Source organism: Mus pahari, chromosome 15 (assembly GCF_900095145.1).
Source record: "Mus pahari chromosome 15, PAHARI_EIJ_v1.1, whole genome shotgun sequence".
Classification (NCBI taxonomy): domain Eukaryota; kingdom Metazoa; phylum Chordata; class Mammalia; order Rodentia; family Muridae; genus Mus; species Mus pahari.
Window position 1 is genome coordinate 59,039,977 of NC_034604.1, and position 18,616 is coordinate 59,058,592.

Genomic DNA, 18,616 nt, shown 5'->3' on the forward strand with positions numbered 1-18,616 from the left:
ATGTGCATATATATATACACACATAAATATGCACATATACACACATATGTATGCACATAAAACAAGTATACAAATCAAGCATTTACTGATAGCACACAATAAGGAACAATATTTTCCATCAATCCTTTGGCAAATATACAGCATTACTCTCATTACAAAGAAATTTACATACTAAGGGAATGGCTATGCCTAGCATGAAATAGTGATTGGATGTTTGCTACTACAAGACAGACAGCAACTTCAAAGTCGGTGGCTATTTTGACTTTATACTTGTCAAGGCCGAGACTGCCCTTTTGCATACAGTTGTAATACAAGGTGGCAAAATTATTTTTAGGACTCTTTCTGGGGGAAAAAAACCTATATTCTGTCCCAACCCCAAACTAAAATTTATTTAAGGATTTGTGTGTGCATGTGTGTTCATATGGTGGAGAGATGTTTGTGCATGTGTAGAGTTCAAAGGCCAACATCAGGTATCTTCCTCAGCCACTGTCCACCTTAATATTTCTAAGATTTATTTTAATTATTGTTAAACTATGTTTATGTATGTGAGAGGGGTGTGGAGTATGTGCATGTGAGTTCAGGTGCCTGCAGAGGCCAAAAGTATGGGATGCCCTGGAGCTCTGAGCCACCTTGAACCCAGGTCCTCTGCAAGAGCAGTATATGCTCTTAACCACTGGGCCATCTCTTTGGCACTGCACTTAATTTTTTTGAGAAGTATCTCATTGAACCTAGAGCTTGCTGAGTCAGTTGTACTAGTTGGCCAGCGAGCCCCAAGGAGATTTCTGTCTCTACCTTACCAGTGCTAGAATTACAGGCACCCCAAGCCTTTACACAGTGTCTGGGGATCAAACTCTGGTCCTCATGTTTGTACAAGAAGTTCTTTACTGATGAGCCATCTCCACAGTCCCCCACTGTTTTTTTGTTTGTTTGTTTGGTTTCATTTTATGAAACTCAAGTCAATAAGACCAAATATCATAGCAGAATACAATCCAAAGACATGCTGATTTGATACATAAATGCTGAAAAAGTATAGAGTAAGAAAAATATGAAAAGTCATGGTTTTCATATTTATTCTTGTTTCTATATGAGCAGAAAACTGTATATGTGTGGTAAATACACTGAAGTTCCTAAGCTATGAAGGCCTCCATCTGAGCTGAGGTTTTACACGGCAGCATTTGTTGGTGCTGTGTGGTGTGTGTGGTGCTGTGTAGGGTGTTGGCATGCCCAGCACAACACTGCACATGTGTGTTCCCACCCAATGCTACAGTGATGTCCCACAATGCAACTTGGGCCAGTTGCATTGTTACTGTGATAAACAGCCCTGATTGATGTATCGGGGTTATTAATGTATATTATATGATGTATCTATTATACCTGTATTTATATTAATATACATAATCTAATTAATGTATTTGATTTTGAACTAATTGTTGGTTGTTACATACTTGGTAACCTTTTACCATTGCTAAACTTTACCTGACCTCCACATTCACTGTGGGGTCACAACCCACAGTTTATGTAGCTGGACCATAGAATAAAGTAACCCATTCAGGACTAGAAGAGCCCACGGAAGTGTGTCCTGTTTGTGGAAGGTTGACAGCAGCATCTTATATTGAGCTAAGGGGAGAATGTGCTCAGAAAAGTAAAGATGGTGAGGTAAGCAATAATCATCGGAATCCTACCTAACCAGGCAGTTCATATCCTACTTGCTCACTTGATGGTTGGGTGCCTATTATGTGGCCGCCATGACTCTTGGTATAACGCACACTGAACAAATGCAGTGCCACCCACCCCTCCATGTAGCTAGCTCACTTTCTATGATTAGTGCTAATTCCTCATCAGCAAGATTCTTCACTTGCAGGACCTGAGACTACACACCCATACTGCACACTGGCAGTCTCGGGACCTCGAAAAGAAAGGCAAACCTCTGTGGGGCAATGAAACAGACACAGCACTTCTGAATTCAAAGCACGGGTAACTCACTCCAGTATGGCTGGGGGAAGAAACTTAAGATGGGCGGATTTTCAGGCCGTGGCTCAAGAGCATGAGCTCAAAACCAAGACGAAGAGCTGGCAGTGTGACCCTTGATGAGGATTCAAGTTAGCCTGGGGTACCCTTCTCTATTTTCCACTCCCAAACTGGAAGGAGCTTTGGAATCTTCCGTAAATGTAGAGAAACTGGGGGCTTTCCAATCCTAGCCTGGGTCAGTAACTATTTCAAGACAACACCTAACAAGATGGCTTTGCATTGGGAAAGAGACAGGGAAAGGCAGAAAGTAAAGACACCTGGGTACTCATGTGTCAGACAAGAGATATTCTGTAAGAGGCCCTTACAGAGTAACACAGGCAATTGGAGGCATGGAATTTTCCTTAGAACACTAAACCTGATGTACAGATGAAGGTAAAATACTAACTGAAAGCTGCCATTAACTTCCTAACAAAACAAAACAAAACAAAACAGCTCAAGGTAAGTGGATCGAGGGTGGGAAAAATTATTAATATGAATCCTGAGACAAGATTTTAAATCATTCAAAAATACTTAGGTGTGTAAGCCTCAAGAGTCAGAGAATATTTAAAAATTCTCTGGACTTAGTTATGGAAAAAAGTTATTTTTCCCTGTACCATATTATACAATTCCCAGTGACTTCCATATTTCTGGATCAAATTTGCTGTAATAATTAGCCATTTGCTATCTGTTGGCCATGTTTTATAATATATATATATATATATATATATATATATATATATATATATATATNTGTGTGTGTGTGTGTGTGTGTGTGTGTGTGTGTGTGTGTGTGTATGTGTGTGTGTATTATAATTTAATAGGGACTTTTCACAGAGCTAAAAGAATCTGCATTTTTACATATGCCAATCCCAAAGGGGAAAATATTCTGGCTTTAATCTAAAGAGAAGAAATACCACTGGTACAAACATTACACTTTGCTTAAGGCTGCACAGAACTGCTCATTAGTGGCCAGTTTCCATTTGAGATTCTAGCTGTCCCTTGTGTGAAAAGTCAGCTTTGCAACTGACCAGTGCAAGGTGAGGTGCAGGCCCACTCCCTGCAGAAAATGCAAATTCTTCAGTCATTCTAAGCAAGAAATTCAGGATATTCATTAATCGCCTTATCACACTGTATTCCAGCAGTCAGTGTCAGGTGGATACTGATTCACAGAGAGCTCTGATGGATGGTCCATGGTGGGCTTGGCCCCAAAGACTATGCATTTTATTTAGCTACAGTTCCAGTAAAGCAGTGAACTTTCAGAATTGCTCATCTGCAGTTCAGGTCAGGGCACAAACCTGAGGAGAGCGGGATTCCCTTCCTTCCTCTCCAGCACTGAACAGGACTTGTGCCTGCTTCTCACAGGGATAAGTCTAAAGCCTACATTGTCAGCGACCCCCTTCCCTTCTGCTTACTCCATGTGAGCCAGCTTGTCCTGCCTATATCCTCAAATAGAAAAGGTAATCTATAAGGAAACATGTTCTAACTATACAGACCACTGTAGAGAGGTGCTCAGCTGGAAAAGATGGGGCGCTTAGGACCAGAAAGAGATGTGCTGCATTCAACTTTGTTTAAATAGTACCAGGGACCAGCTATAGATTCCCGGGTAGTACAGAATGTGAGCTTCTCTACAAATTTAGGGGGATGGAATAGCAAAAGGTATATTAAAAAGGGTAATAATAGAGTGGAGATGGATGGATGGATGGATGGATGGATATCCAGATGGATAGAGAGGTGCGTGCATACAAACATACATACAGACAGACATTTCTAACGACATTTGTTTCCAAAGTTAAATCTTGACCACAATACACAATCAGTCCAAAACTCATTCTGGAACCTGTCATAAAGTATATAGTTAAAAATTCAAGTGGTAAATGACACCTAGTATTCTCCATGTGTTAATTATTCCTGTAATTCTGTCTCTTTCAAATCAACACTAAAATCATACCCAAATTATTATTGGGGGATAATAGATTTTCTTGGCCTCTTTTAATCCCTGTGGTCTAAAGAAAGAAATATCAAGCAGACATCTCATCAAAAGCCTCCTGCCGCACGGCTAGATCGACTTTGCCTACTTTCTCCAGCGTGGCAAGTGGATCCTATACGTTTTTTCACTCCCACCAGAATCCTGCCACTCGAGTTATAAGTTCTGACTAAAGTCGAAGTCAACTGTTTTCAAAATCTGAAAAAAAAAAAAAAAAAAGGGTTTCCCCTCCCTTCAAAGGCTACCCCTTCACTTTTCCTTCAGAAGATTTGAGAGAAGTGAGCACAGCTCACCTAGTAAAACACATGCAGCAGGCAAAATATCAGGTTTCTTTTTCCAGCTGTCCAGAGCCTCATTAGAGCCTCTAACCCCTACGACTCTCATGCTATAATTAGGATGGCTTAGGGTTTATCTGGGCCTTTTTTTCTAAGCCAGATTTCCTTCCTCGCTGCAGAAACAGCAGCTGTCTTTCGCAAGTACCCCGACAGCACTGGATCATGTATTTTGATTTACATTATAGTATAAGAATTACAAGTGCTAAGTGAAGAACACACACATACATACACACACACACACACATACACACACACACACACACACGATCACCTTTTCTCTTGTAGGTTTTCAAAAGCAGGTCTTACCTGAAGATGGTCAGTCTGGTCTGGAATCTGGCTTGCTTCAGATAATTTATTAAGCGGTGCCCCACCTCCCTCGAAGCTGCTGTCCTCTTCCTTGGAAAGTGGGTCTGCTGGTGGTCGAAGGATTTTGGAGTCTTGCTCTGCAGGAAGTGGAATACACACTTCTGTGTGGAAGTGGGAATCCCAGCCAGGAGCTCCTGCCTCCGTGTGTGGGGGCTCTTGTCCATAGCTCCCGGGTAAGGGTTGCCTAGTTGGTTCGCTGGGGAGGAAATCAAGAGTGCCTTTGGGGACACTGTCTCTCAACAGCTGTTTCTTGGCGTTTGTCTTCATTCCCGGCCGCCTTGCCCTGGTGGGTCTCAGGGCTGCCTTCCTGGTGCCTGGGTACTTTTCGTCTGTGCGTTTCCGAGCCAGGCTTTCCAAACCCTGGTTCAGCTCTGTCTTATCTGCGCCCCCAGACAAGGGCTTCACCGATGCCTCTGTCTCTGCCTTATCCATAGTCTGTAGATTGTCACCGGAGAATTCCTCTCCTGCTTCAGGGTTGTCTCTGGTTTCTCCCCGAATTCCTGAACAATCATTTTCAACAGTCTCAGGAGCAGTAGGGAGTGGAGCCCTCCCCAGTTCTGTCATCTTAGCTGTTCCATCCTGGTGAGGTCCCAGAGTAAGAGTCATTTGTGAATGCAGGGGTAACGGGCTATGCCCAGAGGTTCCGCTGCTCCTGACCCCCACTTCCTGGGGTTGTGAGTGATAACTACAGAAGCCTGTGGCGACATTCATAGACCACATGCCACCCGACACCTGAGGCCCACAACCCATTTCACTGAAGAAATGCTCACACCCACCCCGACCACACTCATTGAATTCCATCTCTTCGTCATCGCTTTCTAATAAAAAAACTCGGTCAGTCTCCTGCAGGCTCCTTTGCCAGACCGCATTAGAGTAATCCGTCATAACATCGGAACATTCCAGATACTCCAGGTCATCATCCGAAAACTCCTCCGTGTAGGTTAGGGTTATCTCTGGGCAAAGTTCGTAGTCACTGTCAGAGTCTTCACTGGAAACCTGGGGTCCTGGCTGCATGTTGATGGAGCCGTTGTCATCTGGGTAAGGACACAGGGTCGCCTCTGGCAGTGGAAGACTGAAACTGATGTATTTCTGTACTTTGGGGGTTTGATGCCTAGGGCTGACACTCTCATTAGATTCTTCATATCCTAGGCCATCACTAATTAACCCTGGCACAGTGGCATGTGCTGTCCGGAGTTGGGATACATCTTGTTTTTCAATAGTGTTATTGGAATTAAAGGAATTTTCTTGCATGTTATTTGAATTGTACTGCTCCATCCTTTGTCCTGTCTCTTTAACACATTGGGGGTTCTCAGAATTGGAAGCACCAGAGTCACCACTAGCCACTATCTGGGGTGAACTCAAATGGTTGAATTTGTCGGGGAAGGAATCAGCTGCGCTTTCTTCTTTCTTACAAGGATTCCACTTCTCGTCCGTGTGGTTTATGCTGTCTTCTTCATGTATCTCTGTTCTACACTCGCCAGCCACATCCCTGCCGCCTCCTGGATCAGGAGAGACCTGTGGGTCCTGCAGACACTGGACCTCAAGGGATGCCGAACAGCAGATCATCCCCACGCAGTTTCTTGCTGAGACCTGGTAAACAGCGGCATCGCTCTGGGTACAGCTAGGAAAAGGATAGACAGGTAAGTGAAGGCTTGCACACCGACATTTGACACATCTTGTTGTTGGAGAAAATGGCCAGCTCAAAGAATACTAAGGATGAATATATATATATATATATATATATATATATATTCATATATATGTATATATATATATATATATATATATATATATCTCCTACCTTTTTTATCTAGCTGTTTAAGTTAGCTTTAGTGCTCATGAATTTCAAAGAGCATTCATTGTGCATGTGAATTCCAAAGACATGGTGTACTAGGAATAAAAGCATTCTACTGCAACATTCTAAAAACGGTACTGAAAACAGGGGCTCTTTTAAAAGACTATACCAAGAAGGCCCATAGCTTTAAAAAAAAAAAAGATAATAATGTCTTACTTTTTTGAGACTAATTTAATTCTGTCATTTCCCCTTCTGTTCTTCCCTCCAAGAAGTGGTGTTTCTTGGCAAGTAACTATGACGACATCACAATGGGGTTGTGTGCAGGAAGGCTGGTGCCACTTCCTCCTTAATGTGACTACAAAATCTAACTCACAGCCATGAGCTCCACTGACTAGAAACCTGAGTCCACATGTCACCCTGACTAACGGATCAAGCCAGGTGTCCTACATGTCACCTTGACTAACAGATCAAGCCAGGTGTCCTGCTTTGGCCCATCAGGGAAGAACTCTGAATCAGACTGAGCTTGTACTCCCTGTTCCAAGAGGGACAGTGCTCCTGTGACTCTTTTCTGTATTGACTGGAGCCACAAGGAGCCTGCCTGCATCTGACATGTCTCCCTGACTCACTCCCTACATGGATCCTTCTGAAAACCTTGCACTCACAATAATATCTTGGTACAGTTAGAATAGAAGATAAATTCTTATTGATCCCATTTGGCTGCATTGGAATGTGGCTGATTTTGCACTGTGTATCATTCAGCATAGAAGCCATATATTCAGAAAGTAAGAGCTGGGGCAAGGGGTCTAGCCTGGGCTTGGATGAAATGCTAGTTTTTTCACCAACTGTTTGCTATGTAAAATATTTATGGTTATCTAATTCTAGAGGGGTGAGTTAAATGGTTAGATATAGTCCAGATACTGTAGTCTGAGTCCTTCTTCACCCTTTGCCTTCTCGCCCAACATATGTTCACGAGCCTTCAATCATGGGGGCTTGGAGGGATGGCTTGCTCACCTAGTAAAAAAGAACTTTAAGGATGCCTTGTTTGGATGGTAACCAGGTTCTAGATGGGTTGATCTTGGCCATGACCTACACTCTGCCTAGGATAGCAGCTTGGGGAGGTAAGCTTAAGGCAGCAGCCTACTTCACACACTTATTCAGGGCTGGGTGAGGCAGAAATTTTGCCAGAGTATTCTTCAAGAATGTGGAATGTCATGGCCAAGTCGCCTTTCAGTCCCCAGAGGTGTGCCCCAGAGAAGCATCCTGACCACCTGCCATGCCCTATAGTTCACACTTGTGACTCTAGCACCAGGAAGGTTGAGACAGGCAGAAAGTTCAAGGGCATACAGGGCTATAGAGTAAGAGCTTATTTCAAACAGGACAAAACATAGATGGAGGGAGATGGATCCTGAGAACTCTATTTAAAATTCTTAAATCGGGGGCTTAAGAGCTAGCTCAACGGCTAATAATACAGTCAGTCTGCTCTCCCAGAGGACCCAAGTTCAATCCCCAGCACCCACAACCATTGGGAACTCCAATCCCAAGGGCTCTGAGGCTCTCTTTTTTTTTGTCTCTGTAGACACCAGGCACACACAAGGTACACAGTCACACATGGAAACAAAACACCCATACACATAAGACAAATAAGTAACGTTACTTTAAAAAAAAAAAAAAGCATTGACTTTCATAAATCACCATTTCTAGATGAAGGAACTAAAATATCTTTTCAAAGATAGGCATCATTCTGATGTGAGCTACCTAGCCCACCCATCGCTCCCCTTCCTTGCCCTCATCAGTTTGGCAGACCCACAGCTCTCCAGCTAAAACCAAACTTTCACCTGATAAAAAGTGGCCTTTGCAGCTGCTTTACATTACACCAATAATTTCCTTCCTGGACCTTTGCAATTAATTCCTGGAGATCTGTCCTTGGTTACCAGTTTACAGGAAGCATCAGAGAACATTCTGGTCAACAGGAAAATTCCGGGTCATTCAGATGCTCTGACCCACTAGTGCCAGAGAAACCCTGAAGGTACCAGGACCAGAGTACAGAGAAGTGAAAAGAAATCAAGGCCAGGAGGCATACAGAGCCACGTGAGAACAAAGATGAGTCTCTTGAGACCCAAGGAGAACCAGGTGTGGCGGCACACACGTGTAATCCTAGTATTCCAGAGGCTGAGGCAGGAAGATTGCAGATTGAAAGCCACTCTGGGCTTCATAGCAAGGCTTTGTCTAAAAATATACTAAGTATGTATTAAGGAGAGAAAAGAAATATACATTTTTTAAATGGAGACACTAACTGAATTAAAATTAAGTTAATAACTAAATTAAATATATCAGATTGTCATAGTTAAAAATAATTTTACAGTACATATTTTAATTGACATAAAATTTCCACTCCTCCCTCCATACATTGAGTGAAAGGGAAAAGGAATTGGACTAAGAGAACCACCTGGCTAATGTTTTGAGGTTTGCTTTGTTGTTGATATATTCTTAATCTTTATCTTTAAGCACCCCATAGAAAAGGAGGAGAACAAAATACAAGTGTCTGTTGGATGGTTCTACGATAAAACAGTTTAGTGAAACCCCACCTGCAAAACTGGGGTGCAAATGAGCTAAGTAATTTCCCCAAATTGATGAAGGGAAAAAACCATAGAGCTGGGATAAGCCAGTGGAACCTGAGACTCTGATGCCTAGCAGTCTGCGTGCTTAGAGAAAACTGAGGAGACGTGGGGTAGGGAGAAACATTGTATCAATGAAGCATTTCAATCCAAACCCTTCACCCTTCAGACTCTGACGCCTAGATCTGTGTATGCTTAGAGAAAACTGCCATTCAGAGAGGAGACAGTGGGGTAGAAACATTGTGTCAATGAAGCACTTCCATCCAAATTCTTCACCCTAATCAGTCATTTAGCAATCTCGTAGCAACTATGTGTTGATACCTGACATTATGTAGAGAACTGCAGAGAGCAGAGGAGATGTAAGAGATCTCATGTCCATCCCTGGCCATCTCAGAGAGCCATTCCATGCAAGGCTGTATCATGCCTTCTGGAATGGGAAAGGAAGCTCAAAAAAAAGGGTGTCAGTGGTAGTCAACTAAAATCATGTAAGGCCAGTAGGGATGTAGAAACTTCTAAAGATGCTGGCAGAGAGACCTGTGGGTCTCACAGTTTCTTCGTAAATGCCAAAAAGGAATTCCCTGAACAATTCATTGATTGAGTTCCACCATGTGGGTCCTTGCTTTTGGCTGAGGGAGGCAGAAGGGATCTTCCACCCTATTGGAAAGTTGTATTTTTCTTTTTGGATTTTTGAGACAGGGTTTCTCTGTGTGGCCCTGGATATCTTGGAACTCACGCTGTAGACCAGGCTGACCTTGAATTCACAGAGATCCACCTGCCTCTGCCTCCCAAGTGCTGGGATGAAAGGCATGCACCATGATTGCTTGGCTTGTTGCAATCTTGACTTGAATTTTCTAGGCTCTTTCTAAATGAATCATTTCCTTATTAAAGAAAAGAGGCCCCAATTACTGTAACTAAATGGGGCTTCTGGGTTTGCAACCCCAGAATTGTACCATAGTAGAGATGGTGAAACCATTTTGGCATGGAGACTCCTTTATACATTTCAAATCAACACAGGATACCAAAGTGCCTTTGTTAATGTGGCTTATGTCTGCCAACATTACATCAAAACGAAAAGACAAAATTCAAATGTGTATTTATTAAATCCAAAATTAATCCATCAAACCTTAGCATATATAGGATGTTTATTTAAGCATATTTCCCAAAACAAAATAAAATTTTATGAAGGACACTGTCTCGCACTTTCCTAGGTATCTTTAACATGAGGCTTAATAGGAGACAGCTGGAGATTTGGCTCTGGGGCTGCAGTCAGTGTGATGCAATACACTGTTTTAGTAGGTGAAGAGAATCTGCCCTCACACAGGCACACATAAGAAGAATGCCAGGAGAGAGAGAGAGAGCTGGGGGTGGGGGGTGGGCAAGAATATCTGAGGAAGCGGGAATGTTCTAGTTCAGAAAGGAACTGAATACAGAGTTGGGGGGGGTTGGATTTGTATCACCAGTCGCAGACGCTTTTAGCTTTTCTTGAAGCAGTAGGTTCACTTCACCCATTCCCCCCCCCTACTGTTTCTTTAAGTGGGCATGTGCTTGTGTGTATAGGACACGAGTGTAGAGGTCAAGGGATAGACTTGTCTTCCACACTGTTTGAACCAGGGTCTCTTGCTGATCGTTGTAGCATTGGCTAGCTGGCCTGCAGGGTTCCAGATATCCCTGTATCCACCACTCATTTTTCTGCAGGCCTACTGGGGTTAGACATGGGTTACTCCCTTCAACTTCTTGTAGATTTGGAAGAACTGGAGTCAGCTCTTCACATTGGCACAAGTGCTTTACCCACTGAGCAACACGCACCCCAGCCCCTGGACCTTTTTTTTTTTTTTTTTTTAAGTAAAAATAAAATTCTGTAAAATCTAGTGGCTAGTTTAGCTTCAGGCTAGATAATAATACATATACTTTTGGTCATTACCTGAGGAGTCCGGCAGTGGTTTTGTGAGTGTGAATTCTGTCTGTTAACATAGTTATTAAGAGGGTTCTTACCTGATTAAAATTGGTCAGTTTTACCTGTTCACATAAGTCAGTGTTAAATAATGCTCTGTTGGCTTTAACCACAGCTATATGGCAGGAAAGAATTCTATAGCAGTGAATACAGCTTGGGACTGATCCCTCGACTGGTCTCTGAGGCATCAACCAACTTATTAGTGTATAGCTCAGCTCACTGAAGAGGGCAAATAATGTGTATACATACATTTGAACATATATATTGTTTTATATACATTTTAACATATACTTACATGTGTCTATATATATATGTGTGTGTGTGCATGTATGTATATGTATAGTGTGTGTATATGTATATATATGCACATAGGATATATATATATATACACAGGATATATATATATATACATATCCTGGCCAGGCTGGCCTCAAACACACAGAGATCCAGATCCACCTGCCTCTGCCTCTCTGTTGCTGGGATTAAAGGCATGCATACTATTCTCAGATTAATATTTATGTATTTTAATAAAAGGTTTTTTTTTTTACCTTAACCATTCCCAAAGGGGATTGAGTCAACAGAAGGGTCCCAGGGGACACGCTGGGGAGTCACTGACTTACACTGTTCTCTAAGGAAAGCAATACTATAGTGTCCTCCCAGCATACCTGACAGTTGGGCCCTGGAAGACATCACCTGGTAGTTGGTGGTTCTACTTGGTCTCATCATTATGTACCTTCTTAGACAAAGGACTGCATCTCTTTGGTTTTCCTGACTTATGAGGGGAAAGCAAACTTATGTCTGGACTCCATGCTCAGAGAACCTGATTCTGTGGTTAAATCATGGTCGGGTGTGAGAGGATTGGAGGCAGGAGCTGCCTGCCTGCTTCAGTGGGATGGGCGTGGTGAGGAAACCACCCCCTGGAAGTTCTTTGGGGTTATTATTGCTGTGATGAAACACCATGACCAGGAACAAGCTGGGGAGGAAAGGGTTTATTTGGTGTATGCTTCCACATCACTGCTTATCACTGAAGGAAGTCAGGAGAGGAATTCAAGCAGGGCAAGAACCTGGGGGCGGGAACTGATGCAGAGTCTATGGAGGGGTGCTGCTTACTGAATTGCTTGTTCACTCTGCTTTCTTATACAAGCCAGGACCACTAGCCTTGGGATGACACCATCTATAATGAGCTGGGCCCTCCTCCCTTGATCATTAATAAGAAAATACCCTTCCCAGCCACAGGAACTGTGCCTCCTGATAAAACTTAGACTCCCTCTAGGTCCAGAGTGTGAGCCACCACCCTGGGCCATGACCATTCCATGTCACTGTGAGCCAGAGCTGGGAGGAAATATCTGCAGGAGCTTCACCCTGCAGCCAGGCTGTGGATTACCTGAGCTTTGCCTAGGCATGCCACCAGCAGAGAAGAGAGAAGATAGCTCAATAAATAACTGCATGATGACATCTGTGTCCTTATTTTGTCACAGAACCAGGTTAAGGTCATCCTATGGCTGTCAGTGATCTTTGAGTTATTCAAAAGGGCTAAAGAAAGAAGATAAAATTGTCAGATTATTATTTCTCCTTCTTCTCCTTCTCCTTCTTCTCCTTCTTCTCCTTCTTCTCCTCCTCCTTCTCCTCCTTCTCCATCTCCTTCTCCATCTCCATCTCCTTCTCCTTCCCCTTCTCCTTCTCCTTCTCCTTCTCCTCCTTCTCCTTCTCCTTCTCCTTCTCCTTCTCCTCCTTCTNTCCTCCTCCTCCTCCTCCTCCTCCTCCTCCTCCTTCTTCTTCTTCTTCTTCTTCTTCTTCTTCTTCTTCTTCTCTCCCCTCTCCTCCTCCTCCTGTTTCTAGATAAAACCTGATAAGAAATATCTATATACATACTGACCGTGTGTCTGTTACTTCTGTTGCTGGGATGAAACACCATGACCAAAGCAACTCACAGAAGAAAATGTTTATTTGGGCTTACTGTTCCAGAGGGATTAAAGTCTGTGAAGGCAGAATGGACACGTGGTGGTTATAGCTGGAAGCTGGGAGCTCACATCTTGAACTGAAAACAGGAAGCAAAAAGCAAACCAGAAATGGTGTGTGGCTTTTAAACATTAAAGCCGGCCTGCAGTGACACACCTCCTACATCTACCCAAACAGCATCCCCAACTGGGGAACAAGTGTTCAAACATCTGAGCTTACGAGGGGTGGGGGGTTCATTCTCATTCAAACCACCACAGTGTGTCTTAGTCAGGGTTTGTATTCCTGCACAAATATCATGACTAAGAAGCAAGTTGGGGAGGAAAGGGTTTATTCAGCTTACACTTTCCACATTGCTATTCATTACCACAGGACTGGAACTCAAGCAGGTCAGGAAGCAGGAGCTGATGCAGAGGCCATGGAGGGATGTTTCTTACTGGCTTGCTTCCCCTGCCTTGCTGAGCTTGCTTTCTTATAGAACCCAAGACTCCTAGCCCAGGGATGGCACCACTCACAATGGGCCCTCCCACCCTTGATCACTAATTGAGAAAATGCCTTACAGCTGGATCTCATGGAGGCATTTCCTCAAGGAAGGCTCCTTTCTCTGTAATAACTCCAGCTTGTGTCAGGTTGCCAGAAAATCAACAAGTATAGTGTGTTATCTACTGAGTGAAAGGGGTAGGGAGATGTTTAATTCCTAGGCAATTTCTGTAGGACCTACCTTCCCATCTACTAAAGAAAAATGAATTATCTACAAATAGCTACAATATAGGATAGTGCCTAATAAGGACCACTAAAAAAAGTCATGCCAAGTACATGGATTCTGGATGCTAGACCAGAGAGAGAGAGAGAGAGAGAGAGAGAGAGAGAGAGAGAGAGAGAACATAGTCTGATTTTTGAAGGGAAAGATAGCATTTTCCTGGAACTGGGAGAGTAGAGTGATGGCTCCAGGCTGAAGGAAAAATTTATTTGGAGGAAACATCCAGGTATTCACAGGAAATATTCGACTGTTCCGGGGACAGGACTGGGTAGGCATAAATCCTACTCTTTATTACTTAATCGGGACACTTTATTTTAATCAGTGTTTGTGTCCATATGTGCACAAATGTGTGCATGTGTATGTGCACATTTGGGGGGGTGTGCATGCACATGTGTGTGGAGGCCAGAGGTCAACCTTGGGTGTCAGTACTCAGGATATGTCCACCTTGTTTTCTGAGACATGGTCTCTTACTGGCCCACTGGAGTTTACTGATTAGGCCAGACTAGCTGGGTAGCGAGCTCTAGAGTCCTCTGTCTTTACCCCCCTGACACTGGCGTTAAAAGTGTTTGCCACTTTGTCTAACTGTTTTTAAACATGGATTCTAGGGATCAAAACCTCGGGTGTTCATTTGAGATATCTCTCAGGCCACATTAAAGTTTGAAACGTGATCTTCTTAACACCTGCCCCCTGCCCCCTGCCCCCCCAAACAACAAAGATGGTTACCCATGCTGGAAAAACCTAAAACTGACCCAGATGAATCAAGAGATATGAGGTCACCTGCCAAGAAATGGCAGAGCCAAGTTGGGGAAATGTTTTCCATCCATGCTGAGGGGTTTAGACCTCAGTTCACTGAAAAGCAGATTAAAGATCCATTCAGGTCAGAATGGAAGACAGTTCTATAAGATGCTCTACTGCACTATACTCCAGTGATTAGAGGTGGGGCGGGAAGGCTCTTGCTGTATAATAAGACCCATGGCCCTGGTTGAACAGGAACATGCTATTCTCTTATATAACCAACACCACATACCCGGCCCGTGCTATGGGACTTGATAATGGAAATTTAAAAAAAAAAAAAAATAGCGTAAGATTTAGTTGCTCCCCTAGGGTGGCTGAGCTACCACTTCAGGAATGAAATAAGATGACAGGACATGATTTACGACCTCAAGTGTCATCACATTCCGAAAGGGATGCTGAGGCTTCTGGTGCTTAGCAGGGGAGAGGTCAAAGTGGCCCAGATCTTCAGGGAGTGGAGCCAGCACAGGGAACTCGAACCCGGTGGGGAAGGATTAAACTTAGGTTGTGTGGGAAAAAAGGGAAGGTATTCTGGACAGAGCAGTAAGGTGGTCAGGTCATGTGTGGTGGTTTGCAGAACAATACACCGGGGGTGGCAGTCCCAGGAGACAGAGGTGGCTGCAGGAACCATAACACAGGAGACACAGAGGAGACATCAGGAACGCTGTAAGAGCAAACTGTAGGGTGGGCTTTTTTTTTCTCTTCACAGCGCGCACCTGCGGCTTAGGGACAGCAGCATGTATGCCTGGGGTCATGGTCACAGGAAGCCATGTGCTGGGTGACACTGGATAAGCTTCTTAACAGTTCTAGATGATAACTGACTGTGTAGCCCTGGGAGTGACCATGCTTAAAGGAAGAGCAGCCTCGTGGGGTCAGCAGCTACAAGTGTGCACCTACATAAACATGTGTGCACATGCCTGCGGAGGCCAGAGGTTAACCTCAGGTGTCATTCTTTAGGAATAAGCCACCCTGTTTGTTTGTTTGTTTGTTTGTTTAAACACAAGCTCTCTCTATGGGACCTGGTGTTCACTAATAAGGCTAGGATGGCCAGTGATCTGACCTGTCCCCAGCTTCCAGCTTCTGTCCTTGCTGGTCACCCTCATGAGAAGGTTCTCTACTCAAATGATAACCACAGCACCCTCCTCCTTTCTCCTCCGCCTCTCTGCTCATGGCACACAGAGTCCTTTTTCCTGTCTCACCTCCCCTCTACCTGCCTTCTTAGGCTTTTTCTTAACTTGATACACTGTATACTTTCTGGCTTGTTAAGCGTTCGACTGTTCATCTTATCCCTGTCCCAGAAGATCAGGGCCTTTAGTGTACATTGGTGTCTCACCAGTTTCTAGAACGATCCCTGGGACATTGTAGATATTCAGTGAATTCTCATGTTTGGAGGAAGGAAATCCTACTAGCAATTCGACTGTGCAGTGTTCCAGCCAGCATGTAAGTAGACTTTATTTTGCAGGAAACCCTGAGATGCTGTGCTTTGGTGAACCATATCATGGACTCCCAGGGTCCTAGAAAGCAGCTCCAGGTCTAACTTTGATTCTAATTAGCTCTGTTACTTTGTATGAATCCTGTGACCTCTATGGGCCTGGGCGGAGTTATAAAGTTTATCAAGTTGAAGGCTGAGGAGATGGCTTAGTGGATAAAAGTGTTTTGTTTTGTTTTGTTTTCACAAGCCTGAATGACCTGAGTTTGAACCCACATAAAAGCTAGACACAGTAACAAAAATTTCTGAAATCCCAGCATACTCCTACAGGAAGATGGAAGATTGAAAAGGGGGGGGGGGAATCTCTAGAAACTTTTGGGATATCCTACCTGAATTATTCATTGTCTCAAGGTGGAAAGTTGAGGGCCCATTCATACCCACATTCATGAACAGTACGCACATAGACTTACACATATCATACATACACACACACATGGGGTGGGGTACAGTGTAACAAGTGGGCCTGAATAGTTGGATTTGACCAACAAAAACATAATTAGGGAGTGGAAGGGGCTGATCATCAGTGTGGTTTGGCCTTCCTGTATGGTGGATAGCCAGGAGCTGGACAGTTCTCAAGCTTACCCATTCTCACAAATTCCCTGAGGTCTTATTAAAGTCCAGGCATGGATTGGCTAGCTCTAGAGTTGGTGATGGGTTTCTGCCCTAGTAACTAGTCCCTAGGGATGCTTGATGCTGATGGTCTGAAATCAATCAGCAAAGTCAAGGGTCACTCCCAGCTCTGTTGACACCATGAGCTCAAGAAAGGTGACAGTCCCCTTGTTAAATTTTCAGAAGACTGCCAGCTGTCTCTTGGCTTGCTGCTAAGTTGGGCTGAATTCCCAGTCAGTGCCTGCAAGCTACCATCACATATAAAGAACTCCGTGGCCGCTCAGAATCACTGCTGCTTTTAAAGGCAAACAACTAATTACTGGATCCAGGGTAGAAGAAGGAGCCAAACCAGAACCTAGAACTCTCTCATCTCATAAACTGGCTTAATTCATGTATGGGGCCCTAAGTTCCATCCCCAGTGCCACTAATAATAATGATGACCTCCATGATGACAAATAAGGTAAGACTGTAGAAGGCCAGCTCAGGCCTGTTCTGAGCAGGGAGGAAATCAATCCCAACTTAATTGTTTGTCCTTGCCTGCTGCTCTTTCGAGCCCTTGGTGACTGCTGTGACCAGTTATAATTTCCTAACCAAGCATCTCGGGTGTCAACCTCGCTGTCATCTCTGGTACCCAGTAGGCAAATGAGGGCAAAGCAGCAACTGTCAGGCAGAGAGACAAACAGTAGGGAGAGTGTGGCAGCTGGCAGGAGGCTAGATGGGGGAATAACCAGCAACTCTAATTGGAGGAAGATCGGCCACCTGCTGGGGCAGCAGCCCAGGGTACACAGGATGACAAGAACAGACAGGACAGCCATAAGATGGCCAGGAGCTTTTTATTCTGCTGCTCAAATGATGACAACAGTGGCTAACACAGTGGTGCTCTGTGGCTATAGTAGGGGGCTTTTAAAATGGCTCAGTCATCATAATGCCTTTAAACTGCATCTCTCCATATACTCACAGCCACTGTAATTCAATTCATCTTCCCAGACTTGGGTGGCTATGTATGGAATAGCTCTCACCCTCCCATTGGGCAAACCTCTAAAGATCAGAGTAAAACACTGGATGCAACTGTAACCAGTCCACTAAACTTTATTAGTTGCCAGTTAAGAGACACTGCAGCAGTTGGTGCTGGGACAGATGGGATGTGTCTAATTTCTCATGGCACTTCCGTTCCATGTGCATCCCGTACCGGTAGGCAGAGAGTCAAAATAAACAAAGTCACAGATAAATATGCATCGTTACTAGGAATAACCCAAAGATCCATGAGCAGGTGAGGAGAATAAAACAGAGTGGTACCCCTAAAGACTGAAGTGTGGAAACACAGTAAAAGGAATGAACACACCAAGCAGGGATAGTTATGGGGGAGGTGGGGAATCCAAATAATAGAGAATACAGCCTACAATTCATTTACAGAAAGTTCTACAAAGTATAAATGCACCTATGGGGACGGGAAGCACATGGGTTACTCTTTAAGGATGGTTGGGAAGAAAAGGGCAGGAAGGTAGGGTTGTAAAGGGGAAGAAGAAATCTCCTGTGGCTCCTGGAGCCTTGATCATGGTCACAGTTCCATTGGACTCGCGCATGTGGTAGTGTTGATCAAACTGAACACTTTAAATGCACCTGCTTTGTTAGATGTCAATACATGCACATGTATAGATGCAGTGTGTATGTAGAGTATAGCATGAGTATTTTTAGGCAATACACACACATGGTGTCATGTGCTACATGAAAAGTAAGCCATAAAAGCTAGACCCTGCTGGGGGCAGGCAGTGCTGTTTTAAATGGTTGGTTAGAGGTATGATATGTGATTGAGTACATTTTTAATGAAGCTGAAGCTGTACTGAGAGAGAACACTAAAGGGAGGAGGAAGAACACGGGTCAAGGGTCAAGGCCATAAGGTTGGGATGTTCTATGAGACCCCATTTACATCCCTGAGCTCTGTAACAGCTCAGAACTC

At 43.9% G+C, this 18,616-nt stretch overlaps 1 protein-coding gene across 1 annotated transcript in view; it reads right to left on the reverse strand.

Moving 5' to 3' along the window:
* The window catches only part of Alpk2 (alpha kinase 2), a 125,102-nt gene that overhangs the window by 75,967 nt on the left and 30,519 nt on the right, over nt 1-18,616 (reverse strand). The window contains exon 4 of the mRNA XM_021214980.2: nt 4,633-6,313. Within this exon, the coding sequence (XP_021070639.1) occupies nt 4,633-6,313 (1,681 nt within the window). The remainder of the gene's footprint in view (nt 1-4,632; nt 6,314-18,616) is intronic.